Genomic DNA, 24,755 nt, shown 5'->3' on the forward strand with positions numbered 1-24,755 from the left:
TTTTATTCTTTTGCTGCTTTTTATTTTCAGCTATCCAAGGTCATTATGACTATATTGTTATATAAATGATATAAAGAATGGTGGTAAATATGAAGATGTATATGATGAAAATAAAAGTAAATTAATACTTTTTCTCTACATGTAAAACAATACTGCAAGTGATAGATTAGAAATATATCATAAACATATTAAGTCATGTATCAGATGATCTGTTTAATGACCACAGGCGTGTTATGACAATCTGGTGGTACTTCCTTCACATTTAATTCACATTTAATTAACATTTTATTTTGTCTTTGGAGTTCAGATGTGCTTCAGATAACATTGCTGTCAGCAAAATGTTTACAAACTGCTGGTATTTTTCCATTCCCAGTTCTGTTTCATGGCTTCTGCAGCATTACGTCTTTGAAGTGGCCTGTGGCAATTGCCTTGAGACCATATATGACAAAAAGCTGTTGGACTTTGATGTCTCGAAACCTTCATCATGCCGGAAAATTCCAAAGTGGACCACCAGTATGGAGTTCTTAGAATAAACAAACAAACATACAAAATACTGAATTCCTGATTTGGCCTTTTTCCCTCTTCCTGGTTTTCCTCTTCGACCAACTGATTTCCCACTCCGTCCCTGCTGGTGTATTGAAACCTTTGGTATGTGCAAAAGGATGCAATAATCTCACAAGCCTTCATTACTCCAGCTCTGGTATGGTCTCCTCTGTGTCCTGGATGAGTGCTGTCAGCATGGCCTGCAGTTCCCTAAACCAAGGTCTCTCCAAAGAGTTTGGTCTCCAGCAGCGTAACATGATGTCATAGAGAGATGGGGGGCATCCTTCAGGTTGGGACATATGATGGCCCTGCAGCACAGCTTTTATGCAGGATATTTTGTCCAGATCTGTTTGGTGAAGAGCATACATTAAATAGACTGTGAACCAGTCATGGATGTAATTCGCATGCATGGGGTTTCTGTATCTTAATTCCAACTCATGAGAGAGTAGTGAGAGTATTATAGTACCATCACTGAGAGATACAATGTAATAGTTTATTATTTATATATTTATTTATTTATTCAGCAAGGCAATGTTTTTGAAGGCCACTTGCATGGATTTAACAATCACTAACATACACTATTCTACTTGCACAATATTACAAGGGTCACAGCTTCTCTAGAAATATGCATCTCCACATCACAGTGAGTATAATTAAGCTGTAACAGAAGATTAATGGTTTATGTGGATGAGGGCTGAACAGCTAATACAGCTCTGTGCCACTTCAATACATAAGTGACTACTGTGGCAAGGGTTTCAGTTTGGTACCAGGCATAAAGTTGTTTTTCCAAAATAGACATTGAGAAGGTGGCATCTATTTAATTGCGGACAAAGCCAAACCACCAAGTACAGAATTGAACAAGCAGCAAAAAATACCTGGATATGGCTCCTCCCCAAATGTGACAATTTCTGTTAAGAGAATCCCAAAGGACCAGACATCACATTTAATAGTATATTCTTCTCCACTGAAAATCTCAGGAGCCATCCACTTCACTGGAACTTTCCCATCTGGGGTGGGAAAGAGACATTTTGTGTCTTCATTCTGCAGCTCAAACCAGGGATTATCATTCATTGTGATTATCTGTACAGACAGTATACTGTGGTACAATAAAGAGCCATTACAAAATGAGTTTTCAGGTTCCACTTCCTTTTTCCAAAGTGTGTAAGGCTCTTAACGGTTTTCTTCATTTATAGCCTCATTTGGAATAGTCAATTGTTCATCAGTCTACACTGAACCAAAATATAAACGCAACATGCAACAATTTCAAATATTTTACTGAGTTACAGTTCATATAAGGAAATCAGTCAATTGAAATACATTATTTAGGCCCTAATCTATAGATTTCAAGACTCAAGTTTTGCGGGAGAGTGCAATGGACCTGCTCACTGCAGAAATGTCCACTGCACATCATAGAGTGGCCTTTCATTGTCTCAGCACGAGGTGCACCTGTGTAATGATCTGCTGTTTAATCAACTTCTTTAATCAGATGGATGGATTATCTTTGCAAGTGTGTGCACACACTTTGAGAGAAATATGCTTTTTTTTGTTGATGTACAATTTCTGGGATCTTTCATTTCAGCTCATGAAACATGAGCCAACTAATTTACATTTGTAACATTAAAATTGTTGTTCAGTATTCAGTTTAGTATATTCAGTTTTGTTCAAATTTCACAATTCCACTATGGGACTATAGACTGAAATTTGACATTGCGGAACATAGTTTAATAAGTATGGACACCATTCTGTTTGTGTATTGAATAAAAGTTACCAGAAAACATGAAATAAGGTTTTGATGGGACTTTTGGACATTGAACAGAAATTAATTTCCTAAGATAAAAAACATCTCTTGGCATTGGTGTAAGTATACAGCAAAGTACATTTTTATCTTGTACAAAACTACAGTTCAAATCCATGTGTTACATTTCAAACATCTTTACCAAAAATCAGTCACCTGACATGGGTGGGTTAAATACTCTACCAAGTTCAGAGATGGATGATGTCACTGTTAGTGTTAAGTTTGCTTTTTTGGTGCATACTTTTTGTGTTTGCACTAAATTAGCTGTTCATCAGTTGGTAAAGTAATTTACATGCACTTATATGCATAGCACAATTAAGGATGGACAAATTCATTACCCATCTTGACTTTCTGATCTCCAGTAAAAGTGTACTGTGCCAGCCCAAAATCAGCGATCTTGCAGGACTTCATTTCAGTGAGCAGAATGTTATCTGCCCGCAGGTCTCTGTGGATAATGTGCTGTGACTCCAGGTAAGACATGCCTTCAGTAATCTTGGAATACAAAAATAAATAATGGATAACAGGAATATGAACCTGAACATTTCAATGTATACACTACCGGTCACATGTTTTAGAACACCCCCATTTTTCCAGTTTTTATTGAAATTGATGCAGTTCAAGTCCAGTGAATAACCTGAAATGGTACAAAGGTAAGCAGTAAACTGCCAGAGGTTAAACAAAAAAGTTTAGGTTACCAGAAACTGAAAAATAATGTATATTTCACAGTTATAAAAAAAAAAGCCATTTGCAGGGAACAAGTAATGGGTTAAATTAAGCCTTGAAAGTTGATGCTAACAATTCCTACAGGTATCCCAACTTTTGTTGATTTACTTACAAACTGTCTGTCTGTATAAAAGCAGTGTTGGAACAGACTGTGTTACACCCTCTTAAGCATTATTTGGAAAGTATTGTACTGCAGGAAGTAGTATATTGCTATCATAATGGTGAGAAAAAGGCAATTAACTAAGGAAGACAGACAGACCATTATAACCCTTAAAAGTGTAGGTCTTTCCTTTAGAGAAATTGCAGAGAAAGCCAAGGTGTCAGTGAGTACAGTTTCCTACACCATCAAAAGGCACTTGGAAATCCACAAAGCCACAACAGAATCAGAAGAAAAGTTTCTGAGAGGCAACAGCTTGCGTGATCGGCGGCTCACAGGACAACAGCTTCAAGCACAGCTGAACACTGGTTGAAGTAAGCAAGTCTCAGTTTCAACTGTGAAGAGAAGACTTCGAGCTGCAGGTTTGACAGGTCGAGTGGCAGTAAGAAAGCCATTGCTAAGATAGCAAAATAAGAAAAAGAGGCTTGCCTGGGCCATGAAGCACTGAAAGTGGACTACTGAAGACTGGAAGAAGGTCTTATGGACCGATTAATCAAAATTTGAAATCTTCAGTTCATCACGCAGAGTTTTTGTATGCCGTCGAGTAGGCGAAAGGATGGTTAATCAGTGTGTGACACCAATTGTCAAACATGGAGGAGGAAGCGTGATGGTCTGGGGCTCTTTTGCTGGATCCAGAGTCGGCGACTTGCACAGAGTGAGTGGCACCCTGAACCAAAACAGCTACCACAGCATTTTGCAGTGCCATGCAATACCCTCTGGTATACGCCTAGTTGAATCATGGAATGGCCAGCACAGTCTCCAGCCTTTAACCCCATCAAGCTGGTTTGGGATGATCTGGACAGAAGCGTGAAAGCAAAGCAACCTACAAGTGCAACACATTTGTGGGAACTTCTGCAACAGAATATTTCCAAAAATATTTGATTTCCATTGTAGAAAGAATGCCACGAGTGTGTTTGTCTGTTATATCTGCAAAAGGTGGCTTCTTTGATTAGTCAAAAATGTAGATAACATTTTGTTAAAAAGATTCCATGATTTATTTTTTATCTCCAATAGGTTATTTGTTCTATGCTTTAATTCAGAGTACATTGAGAAATTAAACTGCATACATTTCAATAAAAACTGGAAAAATAGAGGTGTTCTAAAACTTTTGACCAGTAGTGTACAATACGCGTGTATGTAGGCATCCAAGATTTGCAAACATTGACAGTAGCTTAATAAGCTGACAAAACAGTGTCCAGATGTACATTGAGTACATTAATTGAACCTGCAGTCTAAAATTCTCTGCAGGTGTAAATTGTACTTCAGCTGACAAAAACGTTTACGCATCTAAACATTTATAAACATGACCTCCTCTGTCAAAACAACTGGTATCCAGAAAGCAGTCATACAACACTATTGAAAAGTGAATAACCCAGGGCTCCAGATTCAAGCAGCAAAACAAGGTGCCTTTCCCTCCCTTCTCTTTCTTTGTGAACTTTGTCTGTCAAGAAGCAAAGACTAGAAATGATCCTAGTTTTGACTTCAGCATGTTTGGAGCTACTTCCCTCAGATCAGAACAGCCTATCTTGAAGCACACCAATCAGAGAACATCCATCTTAGTTCACAAAACTGACGTGTCCACTACAGGTTCCTCTTACCAGCCTATTCTATCCTATAACATGGAAAAGAGAGAGAAGATGGCAGAAGAGCCCGGTAAGCAATGCCCTTTAAACAAGAAGCCTCACCCCCTTCAAAAGTGTCGTGGCTTCAGAGAGAAACCCCTGGATGTCAGGAAGGCCTTCCTTAAAGAAAACAGCATCTGCTTCAAATGCTTCGCTTCGACATCCCATCTTGCAAAACATTGCATAGTGAACATTAAGTGCTCCGAATGTGGCAGCGAAGGCCACAACTCAGCCTTACATCCAGGACCAGCCCGGGGGACCCCAAAGACCAACGACCCTATGCCAGCGCATGGCGGGGAGGAAGATGACAGCACCCCACCAACTGATGTAACCTCTCAGTGCACTCAAGTCTGTGGTGGAGATCTCAGTGGTAGATCCTGCTCCAAGATCTGCCTCGTTAAAGTTTATCCAACAGGCCACCAAGACAAAGCAGTTAAGCAATATGCACTCCTCGATGAGCAAAGCAATCGATCCCTAGCCAGCTCTGTGTTGCCCCAACTCCCCTTACTCACTCAAGACATGTGCAGGAGTATTAGAGACAGCGGGGAGAAGAGCTAGCGGCTACCAAATTGAATCCATGGACAGCCAGACGTGTTTGTCTCTACCAACTCTGATCGAATGTAACCAAATCCCAGACCATTGGTCTGAGATCCCCACACCAGAAGCCACACTCCATCATGCTCACCTGAGATCTGTGGCCCATGAGATTCTTGACCTGGAACCCAACACTCCCATTTTGCTCCTCTTAGGGAGAGACATCATAAGAGTACACAAGGTGCGTAAGCTGGGAAATGTCTGGGAAATGTTCACAAGCCATCTACCGTGAACACTTTCTACACAAACACATTTGAAAGAGGACACCCTTCTTTCCTCCATGTCCCAATCGTTTCCTTGTGAAAGAGAAATACAGCCATCCACTGCCTAATGACTTCATTGAAAACTGCTATGCTAAGAAACTCACTCGCGAAGTGGAAGATCACTTGGGACATACAGATTTCCAGAGCATGAGAGAGGACAACAAGGTGGCTCCCTCCATTGAAGACGAGCCCTTCCTGAAAATCATGGGTCAAGGGTTCCATAAAAATGAAGCAAACAGCTGGGTAGCTCCGCTCCCATTCAGAGAACGGAGGCGGCGCCTTCCCAACAACAGAACCCAGGCATTTAATCGTCTCTCTGCACTCAAACGCAACTTTGAGAGAAAGCCAGAGAGAAAGCCAGAAAATGTTTGAGAACGGGCACGCAGAGGTCGCACCTCCCCTGAAAGAAAAAGGAATGTTGGTACCTACCAACCTTCGGTGTATACCACCCGAAGCAGCCAGGTCAGATTCGAGTGGTATTCGATTCAAGTGCACAGCATGATGGAGTTTCTTTGAACAATGTTCTCTTAACGGGACCAGACCTCAATAACACACTGCTGCCGTGCTGGCAGTGGAGTTAGCTGAACTCATCACATCAGAAATCGACATGAAACTCAATGCCACAAACTTCTACACAGACAGTAAGGTGGTACTGAGCTACATCAATAACGAGACTAGGAGATTCTATGTCTACATTAATAACAGAGTTCTAAGGATATGAAAGTCTTCACAGCCAGAACAGTGGCACTACATCCCCACAGACCTTAACCCAGCTGACCACGCTACTAGAGCAGTACCAGCAGCTCATCTGAAGGACACCACCTGGCTTACAGGCCCTACATTTCTGTCTAAGCTTGAAAAGTTTCCTTCTGAACATAATGTGTTTGAACTAGTGGATCCAGGATCAGATGTAGAAGTCCGCCCTCAAGTATCTTCAGTTCTTACCTCAACTTCAAGGAGGCAGCTTGGATGTCAGCGCTTTGAAAGGTTTTCTACTTGGAAATCACTGACTCGTGCCATCACTTGTCTGACCCACGTGGCAGGAGTCTTCACGAAAGTGACAGCCAAGGATACAATCAATTGCAAAGGCTGGCATTACTGTCTGAAAGTCTATTCAGTTGAAGAGCTCTCCCGAGCCAAGGCCGCCATCATTCGTGCTGTGCAGCAGGAAACTTATGCCAGAGAGCTAGAGTGCCTCAGGAATGGGAGATTCACAAAACCAGTACTCTCAGAAAATTGGACCCATTCATTGGCGAAAATGGTTTATTGAGGGTCGGAGGCCGGATCACAGAAGCTAAACTAGAACGCGATGAGAAGAACCCTCTGATTGTTCCTGGGCATCACTATATCGCGACTTTGCTTGTGCGTCACTAACATGAACAGATCAAACAACAAGGACACTTTTCACCAAAGGAGCTATTTGTATGGCTGGCCTATGGATAGTTGGGGCTAAGAGACGGGTGAGCAGCATCATCTACAAATGTGTCACCTGCCGCAAACCCCGTGGCACATTCCAAACACAAAAAATGTCTGACCTGCCATCAGATATACTTAGCACTGAGCCTCCTTTCACCAATGTTAGTCTCGATGTTTTTCACATGTCACGTCGCACTAGAGGAGGCAATTCCAACTGCAAACAGTGGGCAGTAATATTTACTTGCATGAGTATCAGGGCAGTTCATATCGAAGTCATTGAGTCCCTGGACACCTCAAGCTTTGTAAATGCCCTTAGACGGTTCATCTCTATTCGAGGTCCAGTTAAGCAAATCCGCTCTGATCAGGGCACAAATTTTGTTGGAGCCAGCAAGGAGCTCAAAATTCCCTCAAACATTGACAGCACTTGTGTAGAAAGATACTTGACAGAACAAGGCTGCACTTGGCTGTTCAACCCACCTCATTCCTCTCACATGGGCGGTGCCTGGGAGAGAATGATTGGCATAGCACGGAGGATCTTAGACTGTCCAGACTTACTCATGAGGTTCTCACTACTCTGATGGCTGAAGTGGCAGCCATCATAAACGCACTTGGCTCCAGTGTCCACTGACTCAAATGACCCTTTCATACTTACCGCAGCTACCCTTCTCACGCAAAAAGATGGCACCTTGTCAGCTCCTCCTGGGGAATTTGATGACAAAGACCTGTTCAAGCGACAGTGGCGACAGGTGCAACACCTCGCAAACACATTCTGAGAGAAATGGAGAAAGCAGTTTCTATCTACATTACAGACAAGGAATAAATGGTCGTCTGAAAGGCCAAACATTGAGCCAGGAAACATTGTACTCATGAAAGACTGTCCAACCAAGTGAAACGAATGGCCTTTGGGGATCGTCACAAGGGTGTTCCCCAGCAAAGATGGAAAGGTTCGTAAGGTGGAGGTCAAGGTCTCCAGGCAGAACGACATCAAGCTATTCCTCAGACCAGTAACAGAACTGGTCCTTCTACTCACATAAGATGGCCCCAAGTTCAAGTAGAGACATTGGTCACCTTTTAGAAATTGTAAAAGAAATAGTGGTATCTATTGATCCCAGACGGGGAGTGTTCTGTTATGCATATTATTTTATTTTCTGGTGTTTTTGTTTCCCCCTGCTGTTCATTCTAAGTATGCGATCTGCCATCTGTCATGTGATCTTCACTGTCATGTGTCAAGGGTCAAAGTTCAGTGCCTCATGGAAGATTGTACCTGTTGTTTTCATTAGCTTTACAGTACAGTACTTTATCCATTTCAATCCTTCGAACGTTTATGCCTTTGGTAGCATCGTTGGTACGTATCTGCATTCTTTGATTGTTTAACATACTGTATCAATGATTATTTCTGAAGTACAACTTTAATTGCTAAGCATTTTAGTGTTAATATGTTAGTACTGCAGTAGGTTCAGTTTTAAGTTAGTATTCTTACTTTATTATATTTCTGTTAAGTATATAGTAAACATATTATGAAGTAATTAACCCTGTATGTTACATATTACGTATGTTATGTATATTACTTTAGGAAGTTTCCTTTATTGCTGTTCTAGGCCACAACACTATCTACACTTTAGTTACCATGTGCCTCAGCTAATTTCTAAGCTGTTTCTTTGTGTGTTGTTATGAGCAAGCTTATGTAATGAGATAATCTGAGTGATTATTGTCATTTATTTTTAGTTTCACCCTTTCTCAGTAAATAAATCGGAGTCAAACCAAAATCTGTCTCCAGTGCGTTGATGTGGGAAGGTGTTTATCTGCCTGTCAAATTGTACTCGGATACATATAAGGAGGACAGGACAATATGTAAGAAAAACAACAACAGGTGGATCTATCTGACTGTCTGTAGATTAATCAGTCTTTATGTGTAAATATGTAATGTGTTGAAGTAGTCATTATTTTCATTTTTCATAAAATAATGTGTATTTTATTTTATTTATTACATCATGGACAGTGTTCAATACAGTTTTTTTAGGATAATGTACACCCATCTCGGCAATACCACATATTATTTCCATTCAATTACAGCATTGTTAAATATATATATTTATGTATTAAACGTAGTGGAGGAAACTGTCGTGTACACCGTATATATGAGAAAAAACAGATTAAACTATCTTTCTGTATTGATACAACTGTTTTTGTTTGTTAACCTAGAAAAAATCTTTTTTTTGTTGATCTCAAACTTTAAATTACCATGTACGAAGTTAACATTAATGTTGCAGTTGTTTGCATGTCTTCTTCAAGTGTTGGTAGACGATGGCGTGTGTATCATGGTGGACATGAGCATTCGGGGGCACATCAATTCATCCCTGTCCCCACGTCAGCTCACCCACATATACAGTACTATGCAAAAGTTTTAGGCAGGTATGAAAAAATGAAAAAATAAAAAAATCTACATCAAATCAATATTTGGTGTGACCACTCTTTGTTTTCAAAACAGCATAAATTCTTCTAGAAACACTTGCACAAAGTCTGGGATTTTGTAGGCATATAGTCAGGTGTATGATTAAACAATTATAAGAAACAGGTGCTAATGATCATCAATTCAATATGTAGGTTGAAACACAATCATTAACTGAAACAGAAACAGCTGTGGAATAAAACTGGGTGAGGAACAGCCAAACTCAGCTAACAAGGTGAGGTTGCTGAAGACAGTTTTCTGTCAAAAGTCATACACCATGGCAAGACTGAGCACAGCAACAAGACACAAGGTAGTTATATTGCATCAGCAATGTCTCTCCCAGGCAGGAATTCCAAGACAGACAGGGGTTTCCAGATGTGCTGTCCACGCTCTTATGAAAAAGCACAAAGAAACGGGCAACGTTGAGGACCATAGACGCAGTGGTCGGCCTAGGAACCTTACTGCAGCAGATGAAAGACACATCATGCTTACTTCCCTTCGCAATCAGAAGATGTCCAGCAGTGCCATCAGCTCAGAATTGGCAGAAAATAGTGGGACTCTGGTACACCCATCTACTGTCTGGTCAGAAATGGCTTTCACATAAGACTTGCGGCCAAAAAGCCATACCTCCAACGTAGCAACAAGGCCAAGTGACTCAACTATGCACGAAAACACAGGAACTGGGGTGCAGAAAAATGGCAGCAGGTGCTCTGGACTGATGAGTAAAAATGTGAAATATTTGGCTGTAGCAGAGGGCAGTTTGTTCGCTGAAGGGCTGGAGAGCGGTACACGAATGAGTGTCTGCAGGCAACAGTGAAGCATGGTGGAGGTTCCTTGCAAGTGTGGGGCTGCATTTCTGCAAATGAAGTTGGGGATTTGGTCAGAATTAATGGTCTCCTCAATGCTGTGAAGTACAGGCAGATATTTATCCATCATGCAATACCATCAGGGAGGCATCTGATTGAACCCAAATTTATTCTGCAGCATGACAACAACCCCAAACATACAGTGAAAGTCATTAAGAACTATCTTCAGTGTAAAGAAGAACAAGGAGTCCTGGAAGTGAAGGTATGGCTCCCACAGAGCCCTGATCTCAACATCATCGAGTCTGTCTGGGATTACATGAAGAGAGAGAAGCAACTGAGGCTGCCTAAATCCACAGAAGAACTGTGGTTAGTTCTCCAAGATGTTTGGGCCAACCTACCTGCTGAGTTCCTTCAAAAACTGTGTGCAAGTGTACCTAGAATAATTGAAGCTGTTTTGAAGGCAAAGGGTGGTCACACCAAATATTGATTTGATTTAGATTTTTCTTCTGTTCACTCACTTTGCATGTAGTTAATTGATAAATATAATCTATTAATATGTCTATTTTTGACAGCATTCTTACTTTACAGCATTTTTTCACACCTGCCTAAAACGTTTGCACAGTACTGTATATATATATATATATACACATTTGTTATTTATTATATATTTTGTTTTGATACATCATTGCAATTTGTATTGCATTGTAAAACTGATTGGTAGCACAAACAACGATTAGATCGAATACTTGACTGGCTAGGAAACTCATAGGTGGTAGCAAAGACGAAATGCACTTCCGCCAGAAGTTTCACCCATAATGTCAAACACATACAATCTCCTATGGAACACTGTGGATAGATAAACAAACTATGAAAACATAAATATAGGCAAAATTGTCAAAAGAAGAAATAAGTTTGGCCAAAATGTTGTTACAAATTCTGAAAAAGCATACAGACCTGTATAGCAAAGTCCAACATAAGGGAGAATTCAATATCTCTTTGTTCTCTGTGACCTAAGAAAGAAGTATAAAACATTTAAATGTTTCATGGGATTTTCCAAACTAAAATAAAATGTAAATGTTATTTTTATACATACTATTCTGTACACAATATTTATGATTTATGTCTAGTCCTTTACAATCCACAGTGTTGCCCTTTCTGTGTATAATACCTTTCTGTTGCGCTAAATCGATAGACTGTGAACATGCACTTGAAGTGTTTTGGATTCAATTTGTATTTTTTACCTAGCACTTCTTCTCAGTTAAAACCAATCTTATTGATTGTAATACAAAATGAAGTTGAGTGTAAAAGTGTAAGTGTGTGGACCATGGTGCAAGAGAAGAGCTCTCTATTTGTCTTAAAATTAAGATGACAACTGCTTTGCATTTTCCTATTAAAATAATCACAGTTCCTTCATCAAGTAAATATGCATTTGAAATCTTGCAAGCCTTCAGTTACAGTTTGAATGGAAAAGAAAGTGGACTATTTTGCCTTTGTTGTCATTGTTAGTAAATGCAGGAATGTTTTGCTAATAGAAACGGAAGCATTATTACTTATGTACGGCTTTTGTCGATGGTTGTCATGTACTTTCATGCTTGAGCAAATTGCTTATATCCAGAACAGCATTGACATTTATTTGAATAAGTGGAGAAATGTGCATTATATTCTCCTCAGCCTCAGTGAAACAACCTGATTTATAGAAGCCATTTATTCAGATTCCCAGTTTCTGAAAATGCTATTGCCTCAAGGGTCTCTTCGTGTAACAATTCAAGTTGTTAAACCATGTTCATACCATTCGTTTTCTGACACAATTTATACTACTACCGGTATTATTATTTTCTTCCCCATTTTAACATTCATGTGAAGTGTATAAGAAAACCCCCTTCTTTGTGTATTGTGTATATTACACATCTACACCTTCAGATTTATGTTTTCATTACTAGACTATTGTGTTAATTTCATTAGTTCAGACAACCCCCTATAGAAGTAGGTGGAAGAAGTAGTGGTTAAAGTAAAGCTGTTATTTAGGTCTTAACCTAGTGTGAAGGGTGATTGGGGGTTGTCATTATACTGTACTTTTAATTTCAAACTCCATACAATGTTTTAAATTAAAAAGAAAAAGAGAAAAAAAAGCTATGACCAATGTTACTTTTTAGGAATTTCGATAAGCTCCCATTCCTCATGAGCTCGGTGACAATGCAGAATGGCTCATCCTTGGTGCAGATGGCATACAGTTTCAGGAGCCTGTCATGTTTCAGATTCTTCATGATCGCTATCTCGGACAAGATATCCGATTTCACCACTGGAGAGACAAAGGTGGCTTATGTAGCAAAGCAGGTAGAAGTAGCTATTCAAGTACTGTACTTCACAACACATTTGATGTTTCTAATTAGAAATAGGAATAAAAATATGATTGCTGGTAAAAAACAAAACAAGTGCCCACATCAACACACACACACATTCATGATATCTAATCTAAGGACACCCTAGCAGCCTGGTTATTAAAAGGCCTCTTCTTGGAATTCATTATATTGTACTTTTGTACACCCAGACCTATTTCATAAATAATAAATCATAATAAAAATATTAATAGTCCACAAATTAATGTTCCAAGTCTGTATTTGTCATCAGCCAATCAGATGTCAATGAAGAAGTCCCACCTCTGAGCTCTTTGATGGCCACCTCAATCATGTTGTTCCAAACTCCTTCCCAGACCTCACCGAAATCCCCACTGCCCAGTGGCTTAACCTTCTTTAAGGAGTGTCTCTCGATCTCCCAGTTCTCTTCATAAGACAATGTTGGAGGGGATGGAAACTCCAGCTAAAAATAATGTTGGTATAGAGAAAAAATTTAATAAAAACAAAGGAAATCATAACAACATATATAGAGATTAGCATAAGAGGAGACCGTAATGTACTAGGTAGATACCAATGAAACATCTTGTACAATTGTGAAGCCAGTATCCTGGCTGGTGCCTGAGAGGGAACTGGCTTCACATGTCACATTTTAGAATAGTGTAAAATATTCTGTGTATTTCCCAGTTTCAGCTCAATTGTACCCTGTGGTAAGGACATACATATGGTATACATTTGTATATAAGAAACGTATGATTGTGTATGCCTGCCAAAGTAACTGAACTTCTGTGAAGACATTTTAAAATGTCTTGTTTAATTGAGACTTTGTTCATTAACTAGAATCAACAACCTTTGTTGTATAGTTAAGTTACATTATCTTGAATTGGTACAACTATACATTCAGGACATATACTAGATGTGTACAGTACTTGTTCAATATATGTCATGTTTAATTTGTAATTATCTTTTGTGATATAGTAAACTACATTTTAATATAAAAAGAAATTTCACAGGCAACTATAATATCAGTATAGAGATTAGGATACAACTAATATATTTCACTATGACATTTGTTTGTGTTTTATATTGTTAGTATGTTTCTTTCATGATGATGCACTGTATTGTTTTAACTCATGCAATAATCATATATCTTTCATATAGTAAACATATTTATGTATCTTATTTTATATATATATTGACAGATACAAATGGCCATAATTGTAGTATGATGCACATGCATTGTTGCCTGGATACTCTATATACCCTGCTGAAACTACGAGGAATCTGGTGTTGCAGATGTTGCAGACTACCTGTAAACACTTCACCTGCTTGACAACCCTGTTAGGAAAAGTCAACCAAATGAAGGCCACGAATCCAATCCAACATCTATCAGCATGGTAAGCAAATACAGGACCCAAGTCCTACTCATGTTTATATACAAAGACATAGCTTATCTAGATTGTATTATTTTATGCTATAAAGCTACCAGGCAAAGTAATGAGACCTTTGGCATTCAGAATTGTGGCAACACCTTATATAATGGTGTCAATAATAAATTATTAGAAAATAGTTTAAAAAACAGTTAGGAAACATTAATAATTAAATGTATAAATGATCAATAAACCTTTATAAGATATGATATATCACTTATAATAAAGATCTGAAACAAAATAGTGTTTCAAATGGCAGCTCCTAAAACAATTTTGTTTCATTTAAATAATAAAATAAAAAACAAATACTAGCTGTCAGTTAATAATAATGTTGAATCCTTCTGTCTATTCAACAAGGTTTACTAGAGGACAGGCATTGTTATATGAGACTACATGAAAGAAATATTAAATATATATATACATTTTTATACTTACCATCACACAAGGTGTCTCAAGTTTAGTGCAGAGTCCATCTGTATCCATGATATATGATGTAACGAGCTCAGAGACAGTCTTAAACTTCTTGCGTTTTACAAGGTAAAAGGTCCTTTCAGACTCGAGAATTCTGTAGTGCCTTGCTACATTTCCGTTTCGTACTGGAATATGAATTATATAAGATTAATATTGTAATTCTGGCAAACATAGATTTAAGACGGATTTGGAGGGTATCTAAAAATGTGACATCTTTATGTATGCTATTAGTTTTCAGCATCCAATCAATGAGTAAAAAAAAATAAAAGTCTACATATAATATTCATTCACATGACAGAAACATGTCTGGTTGCATTTAATTTAACATCAACTGTTTTTAACCATCATTTGTAGAATGCATAATGTATTTAATTACTACCATGGACTTTTTACTTTGCTATCCATCTTACAATAATTAAGTTTGCATCTTGTGCATCTGAAAACATCTGATAATATTTTGGTGCAAATATTCCTTATTCAATAGAAAAAAGTCCTAAATTAACACCTGGAATATCCCATACTTGTTTTAATAATATACTATAATACTAATGAAAACAAACAAACAAAAATATACAAATTAAGCCACAAAATGCAGTACCATTCTTCTACAACCACAAAAGGATGGTCTTAGTAGTGTAGTGCCAAGCTGGTAGTGTTATACACTTCTCTTATGAAATAACAGATTAAACTCTGGGATGGATTTGAAGCCGAATTCCTCTCTCTGTCTCTGCATTTGTTATCATTACCAGCTTATGTAAAGAAGGTGAGCATCTGTCCGAAACACAAAGGAGAACAGGATAACTAATCTCAGCAGGGGTAAGTCCAGAATGCTCTGATAAGTCATAGGATATCAGATATCAATTAATAAATCTGCTGATACTTGCAGGTCAGTCATCACCCATTGGCTGGACTCCCAATCCAACAGCAATGGTGGACTGTCATTTCACTATAAACACCAATGGGGAGATACAGCATCGTCACAATCCATGAATCTGAACTGTTCAATCACCATGGACAAGGAAACGGGCCTTGCACACTCAGCTTGAAAGGTTCAGAGAAAAGGTTCACTGTCACACCTGTCAGCCACAGTTCCCCTGTTCACCACCATAGGTCATCATCCCCTGAATACTAACCCTGCAATCATCCAATTAACATTCCTACCTACCATGTGCACTTGTCCTAATAACCCTCTGCACTCATTGGTTCTACCTCTCTTCACCAGCTCCAATGACTCCACTCTGCCCTGCACTTAAACCCCTGTTTGTCCTTCAATCTCTGCTAAGTCTTGTTGCATTCATTGTAGCATTTCTAAGCATTACCTCTGACAATTGACTTTCCTGTGTTCCTGGCCTCCTGCCTTTGCTTTTTGACCAACCCTTTGGATTGCCTGTTTCAGCCTGTTTGCCCCATCTATTAACCCCTGGACTGTCTTTAAACCTCGTCTCTTAGATATCCCCTTTGTATTGTTAGCTGTGCTTTCTCTGTATGAGAGCTTGCACTTGGGTCCACCTCAGCTGTCCTATGAATCATTACATTCACTCAGACACAGAGTGCACAAAGATCCAGTAGTTTCTGAAAAGATACGTTTGCTGAAATTGCTCTTGTTCAAACGCCAGCTTCTAACATCACATGCACTCAGTACCTCCAAGAAAGGCCCCAAGAAGTCAAACCACTTTGTAAACTGCTAGAAAATGACCACAGCACACTAGTAAATAATAATAATAATAATAATAGTAATAATACTAATAATAATATAGACCAGTAATATATACAGTGAGGGAAAAAAGTATTTGATCCCCTGCTGATTTTGTACGTTTGCCAACTGACAAAGAAATGATCAGTCTATAATTTTAATGGTAGGTGTATTTTAACAGTGAGAGACAGAATAACAACAAAAAAATCCAGAAAAACACATTTCAAAAAAGTTATACATTGATTTGCATGTTAATGAGGGAAATAAGTATTTGGTCCCCTATCAATCAGCAAGATTTCTGGCTCCCAGGTGTCTTTTATACAGGTAACGAGCTGAGATTAGGAGCACTCTCTTAAAGGTAGTGCTCCTAATCTCAGCTCGTTACCTGTATAAAAGACAGCTGTCCACAGAAGCAATCAATCAATCAGATTCCAAACTCTCCACCATGGCCAAGACCAAAGAGCTGTCCAAGGATGTCAGGGACAAGATTGTAGACCTACACAAGGCTGGAATGGGCTACAAGACCATCGCCAAGCAGCTTGGTGAGAAGGTGACAACAGTTGGTGCGATTATTCGCAAATGGAAGAAACACAAAATAACTGTCAGTCTCCCTTGGTCTGGGGCTCCATGCAAGATCTCACCTCGTGGAGTTTCAATGATCATGAGAACGGTGAGGAATCAGCCCAGAACTACATGGGACGATCTTGTTAATGATCTCAAGGCAGCTGGGACCATAGTCACCAAGAAAACAATTGGTAACGCACTACGCCGTGAAGGACTGAAATCCTGCAGCGCCCGCAAGGTCCCCCTGCTCAAGAAAGCACATGTACAGGCCCGTCTGAAGTTTGCCAATGAACATCTGAATGATTCAGAACTGGGTGAAAGTGTTGTGGTCAGATGAGACCAAAATCGTGCTCTTTGGCATCAACTCAACTCGCCATGTTTGGAGGAGGAGGAATGCTGCCTATGACCCCAAGAACACCATCCCCACCGTCAAACATGGAGGTGGAAACATTATGCTTTGGGGGGGGTTTTCTGCTAAGGGGACAGGACAACTGCACCGCATCAAACGGACGATGGACGGGGCCATGTACCGTCAAATCTTGGGTGAGAACCTCCTTCCCTCAGCCAGGGCATTGAAAATGGGTCGTGGATGGGTATTCCAGCATGACAATGACCCAAAACACACAGCCAAGGCAACAAAGGAGTGGCTCAAGAAGAAGCACATTAAGGTCCTGGAGTGGCCTAGCCAGTCACCAGACCTTAATCCCATAGAAAATCTGTGTAGGGAGCTGAAGGTTCGAGTTGCCAAACGTCAGCCTCAAAACCTTAATGACTTGGAGAGGATCTGCAAAGAGGAGTGGGACAAAATCCCTCCTGAGATGTGTGCAAACCTGGTGGCCAACTACAAGAAACGTCTGACCTCTGTGATTGCCAACAAGGGTTTTGCCACCAAGTACTAAGTGGAAGGGGTCAAATACTTATTTCCCTCATTAACATGCAAATCAATTTATAACTTTTTTGAAATGTGTTTTTCTGGATTTTTATGTTGTTATTCTGTCTCTGACTGTTAAAATACACCTACCATTAAAATTATAGACTGATCATTTCTTTGTCAGTGGGCAAACGTACAAAATCAGCAGGGGATCAAATACTTTTTTCCCTCACTGTAGGTTTCTTCATGAGAAATGACTTCATGAATTAAGAGCCTACATATGTGAAACATGATGAGTGATATGTAAACCTAGTACAATCACTCAAATGACAATAATCAATTGTTAAAGGTAGAAATCGTTCATTTCCATTTCCACTTTACAATCAAATAGTGCACATACTATGAGGACACATTTTCATATTTATATAATTATAATGTCTTTGAAGCTACTGTAAACATAACTGTAACACTTGCCCTACCCTGACAAGAATGCTTTAGTCATTCTGTAACTGAACTTCGACATGTTTCATCAGTTATATTATGCTGTCTTTGTTTCTTTTAAAACTATAATAAAAATCCAAAGCAGAGTAAGTAATATGTAGCACTTGATGTGAAGACAGCCACTCACCTGACAGATAATAGTGCTCTTCATCCACATTCCTCCATACAAGGAAGGCACCCTCTCCATTTTCCTCTCTCAGCAGGCATTGCTTAGCTTCCATGCGCTTGGAAATGTGATCAAAGTACCATCTGACAAAGACAAAATTGGAATTCAGATGAGATAGAGGGAAGTATTATCGGTTGTTACATACATTTATCTCTGAATCTGCTTCTCTCTGTTTATTGTTATGTATATATGAGCAAATAGGAAGAAACTAAGTGGTGTTAGAATTTATAATGAATGGATATCTGACGGAATGTAATGATTATTGGGAGAGGGAGATTTGGATTTCCTAATTGCTTTTTAAAGACACTTGTCATGGTAATTGAAATGGCTACCTGTTAGTTGTTTGCTAATAAAATGGAGCTGTCAAATATAAGAAATAGACTTGTCTAACACCTTTACAGTGAGTGTGTGGCTACAATTTTTTTTTTAATTATATATATATAGTGACAGTTTGGGTACGTCCAGCACTGCCAGGTTATCACTGCACCGCCCAGCACATCATCACTATATATATACAGATGGGTGAAACATTAAAGGCAAATCCAACATAAAGTGTCTCGGTAAGGTGTTTGGCACCATAAGCCGTCAGAACAGCTTCACTGCTCTTGGGACAGATTCTACGAGTCTCTGAACTCTACTGGAGGGATGAACACCATTCTCCCAAAAGATATTCCCTCATTTGGTGTTTTGATGATGGTGGTGGAGAGCGCTGTCTAACACGTCGATCCAAAATCTCCCATAGGTGTTCAATTGGGTTGAGATCTGGTGACTGCGAAGGCCATAGCATATGATTTTCATACTCATCACACCATTCAGTGACCCCTCGTGCCCTGTGGATGGGGGCATTGTCATCCTGGAAGAGACAACTCCCATCAGGATAGAAATGTGTCACCATAGGATAAAGGTGATCACTCAGAATAACTTTGTAATGATTTGCAGTGAACCTTCCCTCTAAGGGGACAAGTGGACCCAAACCATGCCAGGAAAATGCCCCCCACAGCATAAGCAGCAGCGTAGTACAGGGGTGAAAGGTGATGACGATTCAGGGGGCTCTCAGGGGGGGTGGGGCCCTGTACGTCTTGTGTGTGGTGCCCATACAGCAGGGATGTGCCTAATTGTACTTTGCCAGCACCCCCCACTCCGCCCCCCTCCAGAACAGCACTCTTTTTCTAATGAAGACTTTTCATTATTTTATTTTTAATTGTTTCCCCCCCACCCCAAAACACATATGACTTTGAATGAGTTCAACATTTTCTCTTAAGAAACATACAAATCTTAACATTAGCTGCTTATAGTCTGAAATTGTGTTTTTATGGCTGATTTAAATAATTTAGACCATGGCTTTAATTGTTTCTTTGAAAACAGAATTTGGCACTGGCTGCACTTTTAAACTCTGCATTCAATTCAAAATATGACCTAACTACATTTGCCAAGTGTAAACCCATTTCCAAGACATTCACATACTGATTTTCTTCCATTTAAGTTTGTGTGTACACATGTTCACACAGGCGTGAGATGAAAACTACACCACCAGGAATGCCAGTACATTGTACTAATGGTTTTCCATTGAGATCATACACATAAATATCGATGGCATTCCTTTATTCAATTTATACTCTGTGCATACATAATGTTGCTTTGCAATCCCATGAGGGACTTTTGTGTCAAACTGAACATTGAACACAAAGGCAGCTTTGTTTTAAAAATAAGATTCTTCCTTTTAGCTTCCTTGTTGTTCTAGCTATACAAATTGCTTTCGAAATTGTCAAATACTGGTTACTTACCCATTCGTTAGTGCCATATGAGAGTGTTACTGTTCAACAACACACCAACATACGGGCTCTGTACTCAATTTCTTACAAATGGCTAAACATCCACAAAATCCATCAAATGAATGGACAGAGTTAAATATGAGGCGCCGTTATGGACATTTTCACTGATAAACACTTGCACTCTCTACACTGAAATTGCTTGCACCGTGTACACTGAAATGACTTCCGTGTACACTGAAATGACTTCCGTGTGCAGTGAAATGACTTCCGTGTACACTGAAATGACTTCCGTGTGCAGTGAAATGACTTCCGTGTGCAGTGAAATGACTTCCGTGTACACTGAAATTGCTTGCGCTCTCTACACTGAACACACTTGCGCTCTCTACACTGAAATCGAGACCAGATAGGTGACATCAAAATATAAGTACTCCTGCGCAGCATTATTGTATATTAAGTGAAAGTGGTTCGTAACGAACCTGTGTAATACAGATGAAGCGCAAAGCGCTGGTTTGTCATGCATTTGCTTTCTATACATATGTGTGACTATGTACTGTAGCCTATGTATATACAATTCATATAGTTGTATAAATGTGTTGTTAGGCTATAGATTAAAACTGGCTAAAGCACAAGACAAGAATCCAAGCTTGTGTCATAAATACACAATTCACTATGATTATGGCGCGGTCGAGTCTGGACGTTGGCGGAGGTGGTGTGGCATATAGCCTGGATAGGATCCTTGGATCACTCGGTTATTAATGGACAACAAATGAACACGATGGGGCGAATGGCCTCCTCTCGATTGGACACTTTCTTATGTTCTTATGTTCTATTTGATTAAATAAAAATATGTTGGCACATTTCTGTGGACTCATGCTTAACTTTGTGTTAACTTTTGTATTATTAATCTTTACTATTGATTACAGATAAGGGATAAAAAACGAATTTAAGGAACATATTATTATTAAGCCTTAAGTTATATAAAGGGATACTCCCTTTTGTCATTTAGACAGATTACCTACTCAAGACAGATATTAGACAATTGGCTTCCATTGTGCTAAACTAATAAAATGAAAAATGTAAATTACCTCAAACTAGACACACAGACCTAAAATGGTATCCATGCGTTGGCAGGAAGGTAGGAAATACTGAAGTATCCCTTTCTAGCTTGGATTCTTGTCTTGTGCTTTAGCCAGTTTTAATCTATAGCCTAACAACACATTTATACAACTATATGAATTGTATATACATAGGCTACAGTACATAGTCACACATATGTATAGAAAGCAAATGCATGACAAACCAGCGCTTTGCGCTTCATCTGTATTACACAGGTTCGTTACGAACCACTTTCACTTAATATACAATAATGCTGCGCAGGAGTACTTATATTTTGATGTCACCTATCTGGTCTTGATTTCAGTGTAGAGAGCGCAAGTGTGTTCAGTGTAGAGAGCGCAAGCAATTTCATTGTACACGGAAGTCATTTCACTGCACACGGAAGTCATTTCAGTGTACACGGAAGTCATTTCACTGCACACGGAAGTCATTTCAGTGTACACGGAAGTCATTTCACTGCACACGGAAGTTATTTCAGTGTACACGGTGCAAGCAATTTCAGTGTAGAGAGTGCAAGTGTTTTTCAGTGAAAATGTCCCTAACGGAGCCTCATATTTAAATACACATAATTTGATCTATAACATGTATACACTGTGACTTTGTATTCTACCTTTCTTTTGGATTGCATTACCTTCAAAAAGTGGGCTAACAATGAATCTATTCATTCATTTTGCTTTAGTTTGATTATGCACATTTGCATTGTATCACGAATATTGAATTGTATTATTCACATGAGTGTTATAAATGAATGATTTTATGGGTGGCAACCTAGTGGGATTTTATATATGCAACTGTAGTTTTAGATCTTATTTTAATTGCTGTGCAGTGTATGTTATAAAATCAGAATGTACTCCTTGTCTCCCACTGGCTCCTTGACCCCCACATATGGCAAAATACCAGCCCTTCCGCTATAGCAAAGGTGGTGGCCGGGATTGCACTATTAAAACAGTCAGACATCAGGTGTGTTAAACACTCAGTCAGTCCCCTTGAGGACAAATCATGCACTGCTGCTACCTCATTGATTTTCATTGCATCTCTAGTCCTGCCCACATTGACATAGGCTACATGTATAACCATCACAGCACAGCGAGCCGATATGGAACATGGTTTACAGAAAGAGCAGTATGTACAGTTTCATCACAGACATTTTTCTTGTTACTGTTGTTGATTTAAGTGTCTCATATTATCTGATGGGTGCACAAATCTTTGTTCACCACTGTAACTGCAGGATCGTTATAATTTTAAACATGCTGAACTACTATACAAAGCCAAAAAACAACAGGTTGTATGTTTTTTAAATAGGAGGTACTTACGGCTCAGCCTCAAGGCAGCACAGAGGCTTTAAAAAACATCGGGGGATGTAGCCACAGTCATGTGTGGGATGTTGTGGATTGGCTTCAGACTCTGGCCGCTTCCTCCTCACATATACCCAGTTCTCCTTCTCCTCTATTACCTCCAGTATGTCCCCTCTTTTAATACCCAAATCCCTCCCAGTGCGAGGCACATAGTCATACATTGATTTGTAAGCTTCCTCTGGGTCAACAAAGTCATTTTCCATTTGGCTCTGACAGATATTGCATGGACATTTCTCACAGCAAGCAGCATTTCCCATCCCTGTTACCTCTCCAGCCACTGACAACAAGAGACTGCGGTGAAGGAAGTAAATTGCATTCCTGTCATCCAAACACAAGGAACAGGTTTTCCCTGTTTTCTAATGAGATGGGGTGCTTTGCAGAAAGTGCCACAGATTGCAATGCATGCATTAAATGCTCCTTGGGTGAATCGTGATATACGATGTAGATCAATTAAAATCCACAGCTCACCTGTAAAGTGGATTAAGTTCAGGAAGTGCCAGTCTCTTGTCTGCCAGTCTGTAAAGCGACGCCCCTTTGCTTCACCTTTATGCAGTGCGGCAGGTTACTGCTCTCACCTGCTACAGTTATTTGGATATTTCTTAGAACTTGTACTCAGTCTTAGTGTAGTATCTCACTCCTCCCTGACCTTTCAACTGTCCCCCACAGAACTACAAACTGCAGGTTTCCTTTTCTGTGACTACACCATATATACCTTTATAAATAAACACATTCTCTTGAATTGTTTGTGACTCAATACTAGTTCTTAAGGAAGATAAAGATTAAAGAAATACAATAAAGAACAACCCACTACATGCCTCACTATGATTCTTTTTTCATTCAATTAAATAAGTTTTATTATATATTAATTTATTTCATATGAAATTCCAAAGGTAGTAAGTCACCTCTAACTGAATTCCAATAGGATAGTACTGAACACTTTAAAGGCTAGGGGGCAGGGAAATAGGGGAAGAATTGTAAATGAATCACACCACCTCTGAACCAGGTACCATGGCAAGGATATAACTTGTGAAGAACTGGTATAAGTGTTTTGTAGTAACTGTATAATGTTTCATATTAATACTAGCATTAGAAATAATAGCAAGAATATGGACTTAGCAAATTTGATCTATCAGGCTAGCAAAAGTGATAAAAGGATCACACAGTGAATAGGTAGCCTGCATCTTGTTTAGATTCTGTTTGTGGACTTAATTGTTGTTCCAGACAGGCTGAAGATGTCACGTCATAGTGATTGATTTACAGTTGTTAATGATTACCGTGAAACCGGACTTCTCGGAGTACATCTAAGGAAGCCATTTGGTTTCCAGATCCCACACCTCCCCCCAGGAAGACAGATTACGAACATTCCAAAGATTCCATTAGACTCCTGATTAGATTCCAGTCTGGTTCAATGATTGTCACTTCTAGTCCTGGAGAGGCACAACACTGTGGGTGTTAAAGGTAACTTCCCCTCTCTGCAAAAGACCTGGAAACAAGTGGTATTGGCTTCAATTCAGTCATTAGGTAATTAGACGGACTGAAAACCAGAACCTGCAGATCTCCAGGACCAGCAGTGAGTGTCATGGTTCAGTTCAAAAGGACACAAGAACACAAATGTTTGTAGGCTCCTTGGAAATGTCTCCTTGGAGTGTCAAACAATTAATCACGTTAAAATGACAAAAACATTTACATATACAGGGTGTGGCAGCGTATATACATGAGTATTAAAGATGCGCTAGTCAAAAACTCTTGGGATTATTTGTTTGAACAGTGAGTGCGCGGTGCTCTGCTGTCCATGACGCCATTTTCTAAAATGGCCTGTCAAACTCAAGGTCACAACTCCCCCGCTGTATCACTCCCCACTGTCGGTGGAGTACTGCCCTAGTCATAATCATAAATGAATGCTGCCCCACTCTGTGTAAGTGTAATTGCAGCAGAATGGGTGTAGAATAATCCAAAGGAAATCCTTCAATCAAATTCAGTTTCAATATCACTTCCAGAAATCCAGTACTAAAATGTCCAAAAAACATTTGCCACAGTTTCATGAGGAACATGTTAAATTATAACATTTGTTTATGTATTACATACACTATATACTGA

At 39.3% G+C, this 24,755-nt stretch overlaps 1 protein-coding gene and 1 long non-coding RNA gene across 2 annotated transcripts; one reads left to right on the forward strand and one right to left on the reverse strand.

The window, feature by feature from the left end:
- Positions 1-193: 193 nt before the first annotated feature.
- Positions 194-22,959, reverse strand: LOC136752410 (tyrosine-protein kinase Src42A). The gene is made up of 9 exons (XM_066707756.1): positions 22,617-22,959; positions 18,377-18,498; positions 14,585-14,745; positions 13,026-13,185; positions 12,515-12,667; positions 11,323-11,378; positions 2,677-2,830; positions 1,419-1,550; positions 194-889 (listed from the first exon to the last, which is right to left on the reverse strand). Exons 1-9 carry the CDS (start codon positions 22,913-22,915, stop codon positions 687-689), a joined length of 1,440 nt encoding a protein of 479 aa, XP_066563853.1. The 5' UTR covers positions 22,916-22,959; the 3' UTR covers positions 194-686.
- LOC136752489 (uncharacterized) lies at positions 8,351-16,454 on the forward strand. The gene is made up of 3 exons (XR_010817309.1): positions 8,351-8,458; positions 13,922-14,116; positions 15,507-16,454. It is a non-coding gene; the product is annotated as an uncharacterized LOC136752489 (long non-coding RNA).
- Positions 22,960-24,755: the final 1,796 nt, after the last annotated feature.

This window comes from Amia ocellicauda, chromosome 1, assembly GCF_036373705.1.
Source record: "Amia ocellicauda isolate fAmiCal2 chromosome 1, fAmiCal2.hap1, whole genome shotgun sequence".
In the NCBI taxonomy this organism is placed as follows: Eukaryota; Metazoa; Chordata; class Actinopteri; order Amiiformes; family Amiidae; genus Amia; species Amia ocellicauda.

Excerpts from the sequence above, each read along its gene's own strand:
- LOC136752410 (XM_066707756.1), bottom strand. The coding sequence starts at position 22,915 with ATGGGAAATGCTGCTTGCTGTGAGAAATGTCCATGCAATATCTGTCAG. Across the intron at positions 18,499-22,616 it reads TGCTGCCTTGAGGCTGAGCC|ATGGTACTTTGATCACATTT; the intron begins GTAAGTACCTCC and ends TGTCTTTGTCAG. Across the intron at positions 14,746-18,376 it reads AGAGCACTATTATCTGTCAG|TACGAAACGGAAATGTAGCA; the intron begins GTGAGTGGCTGT and ends TTCATATTCCAG.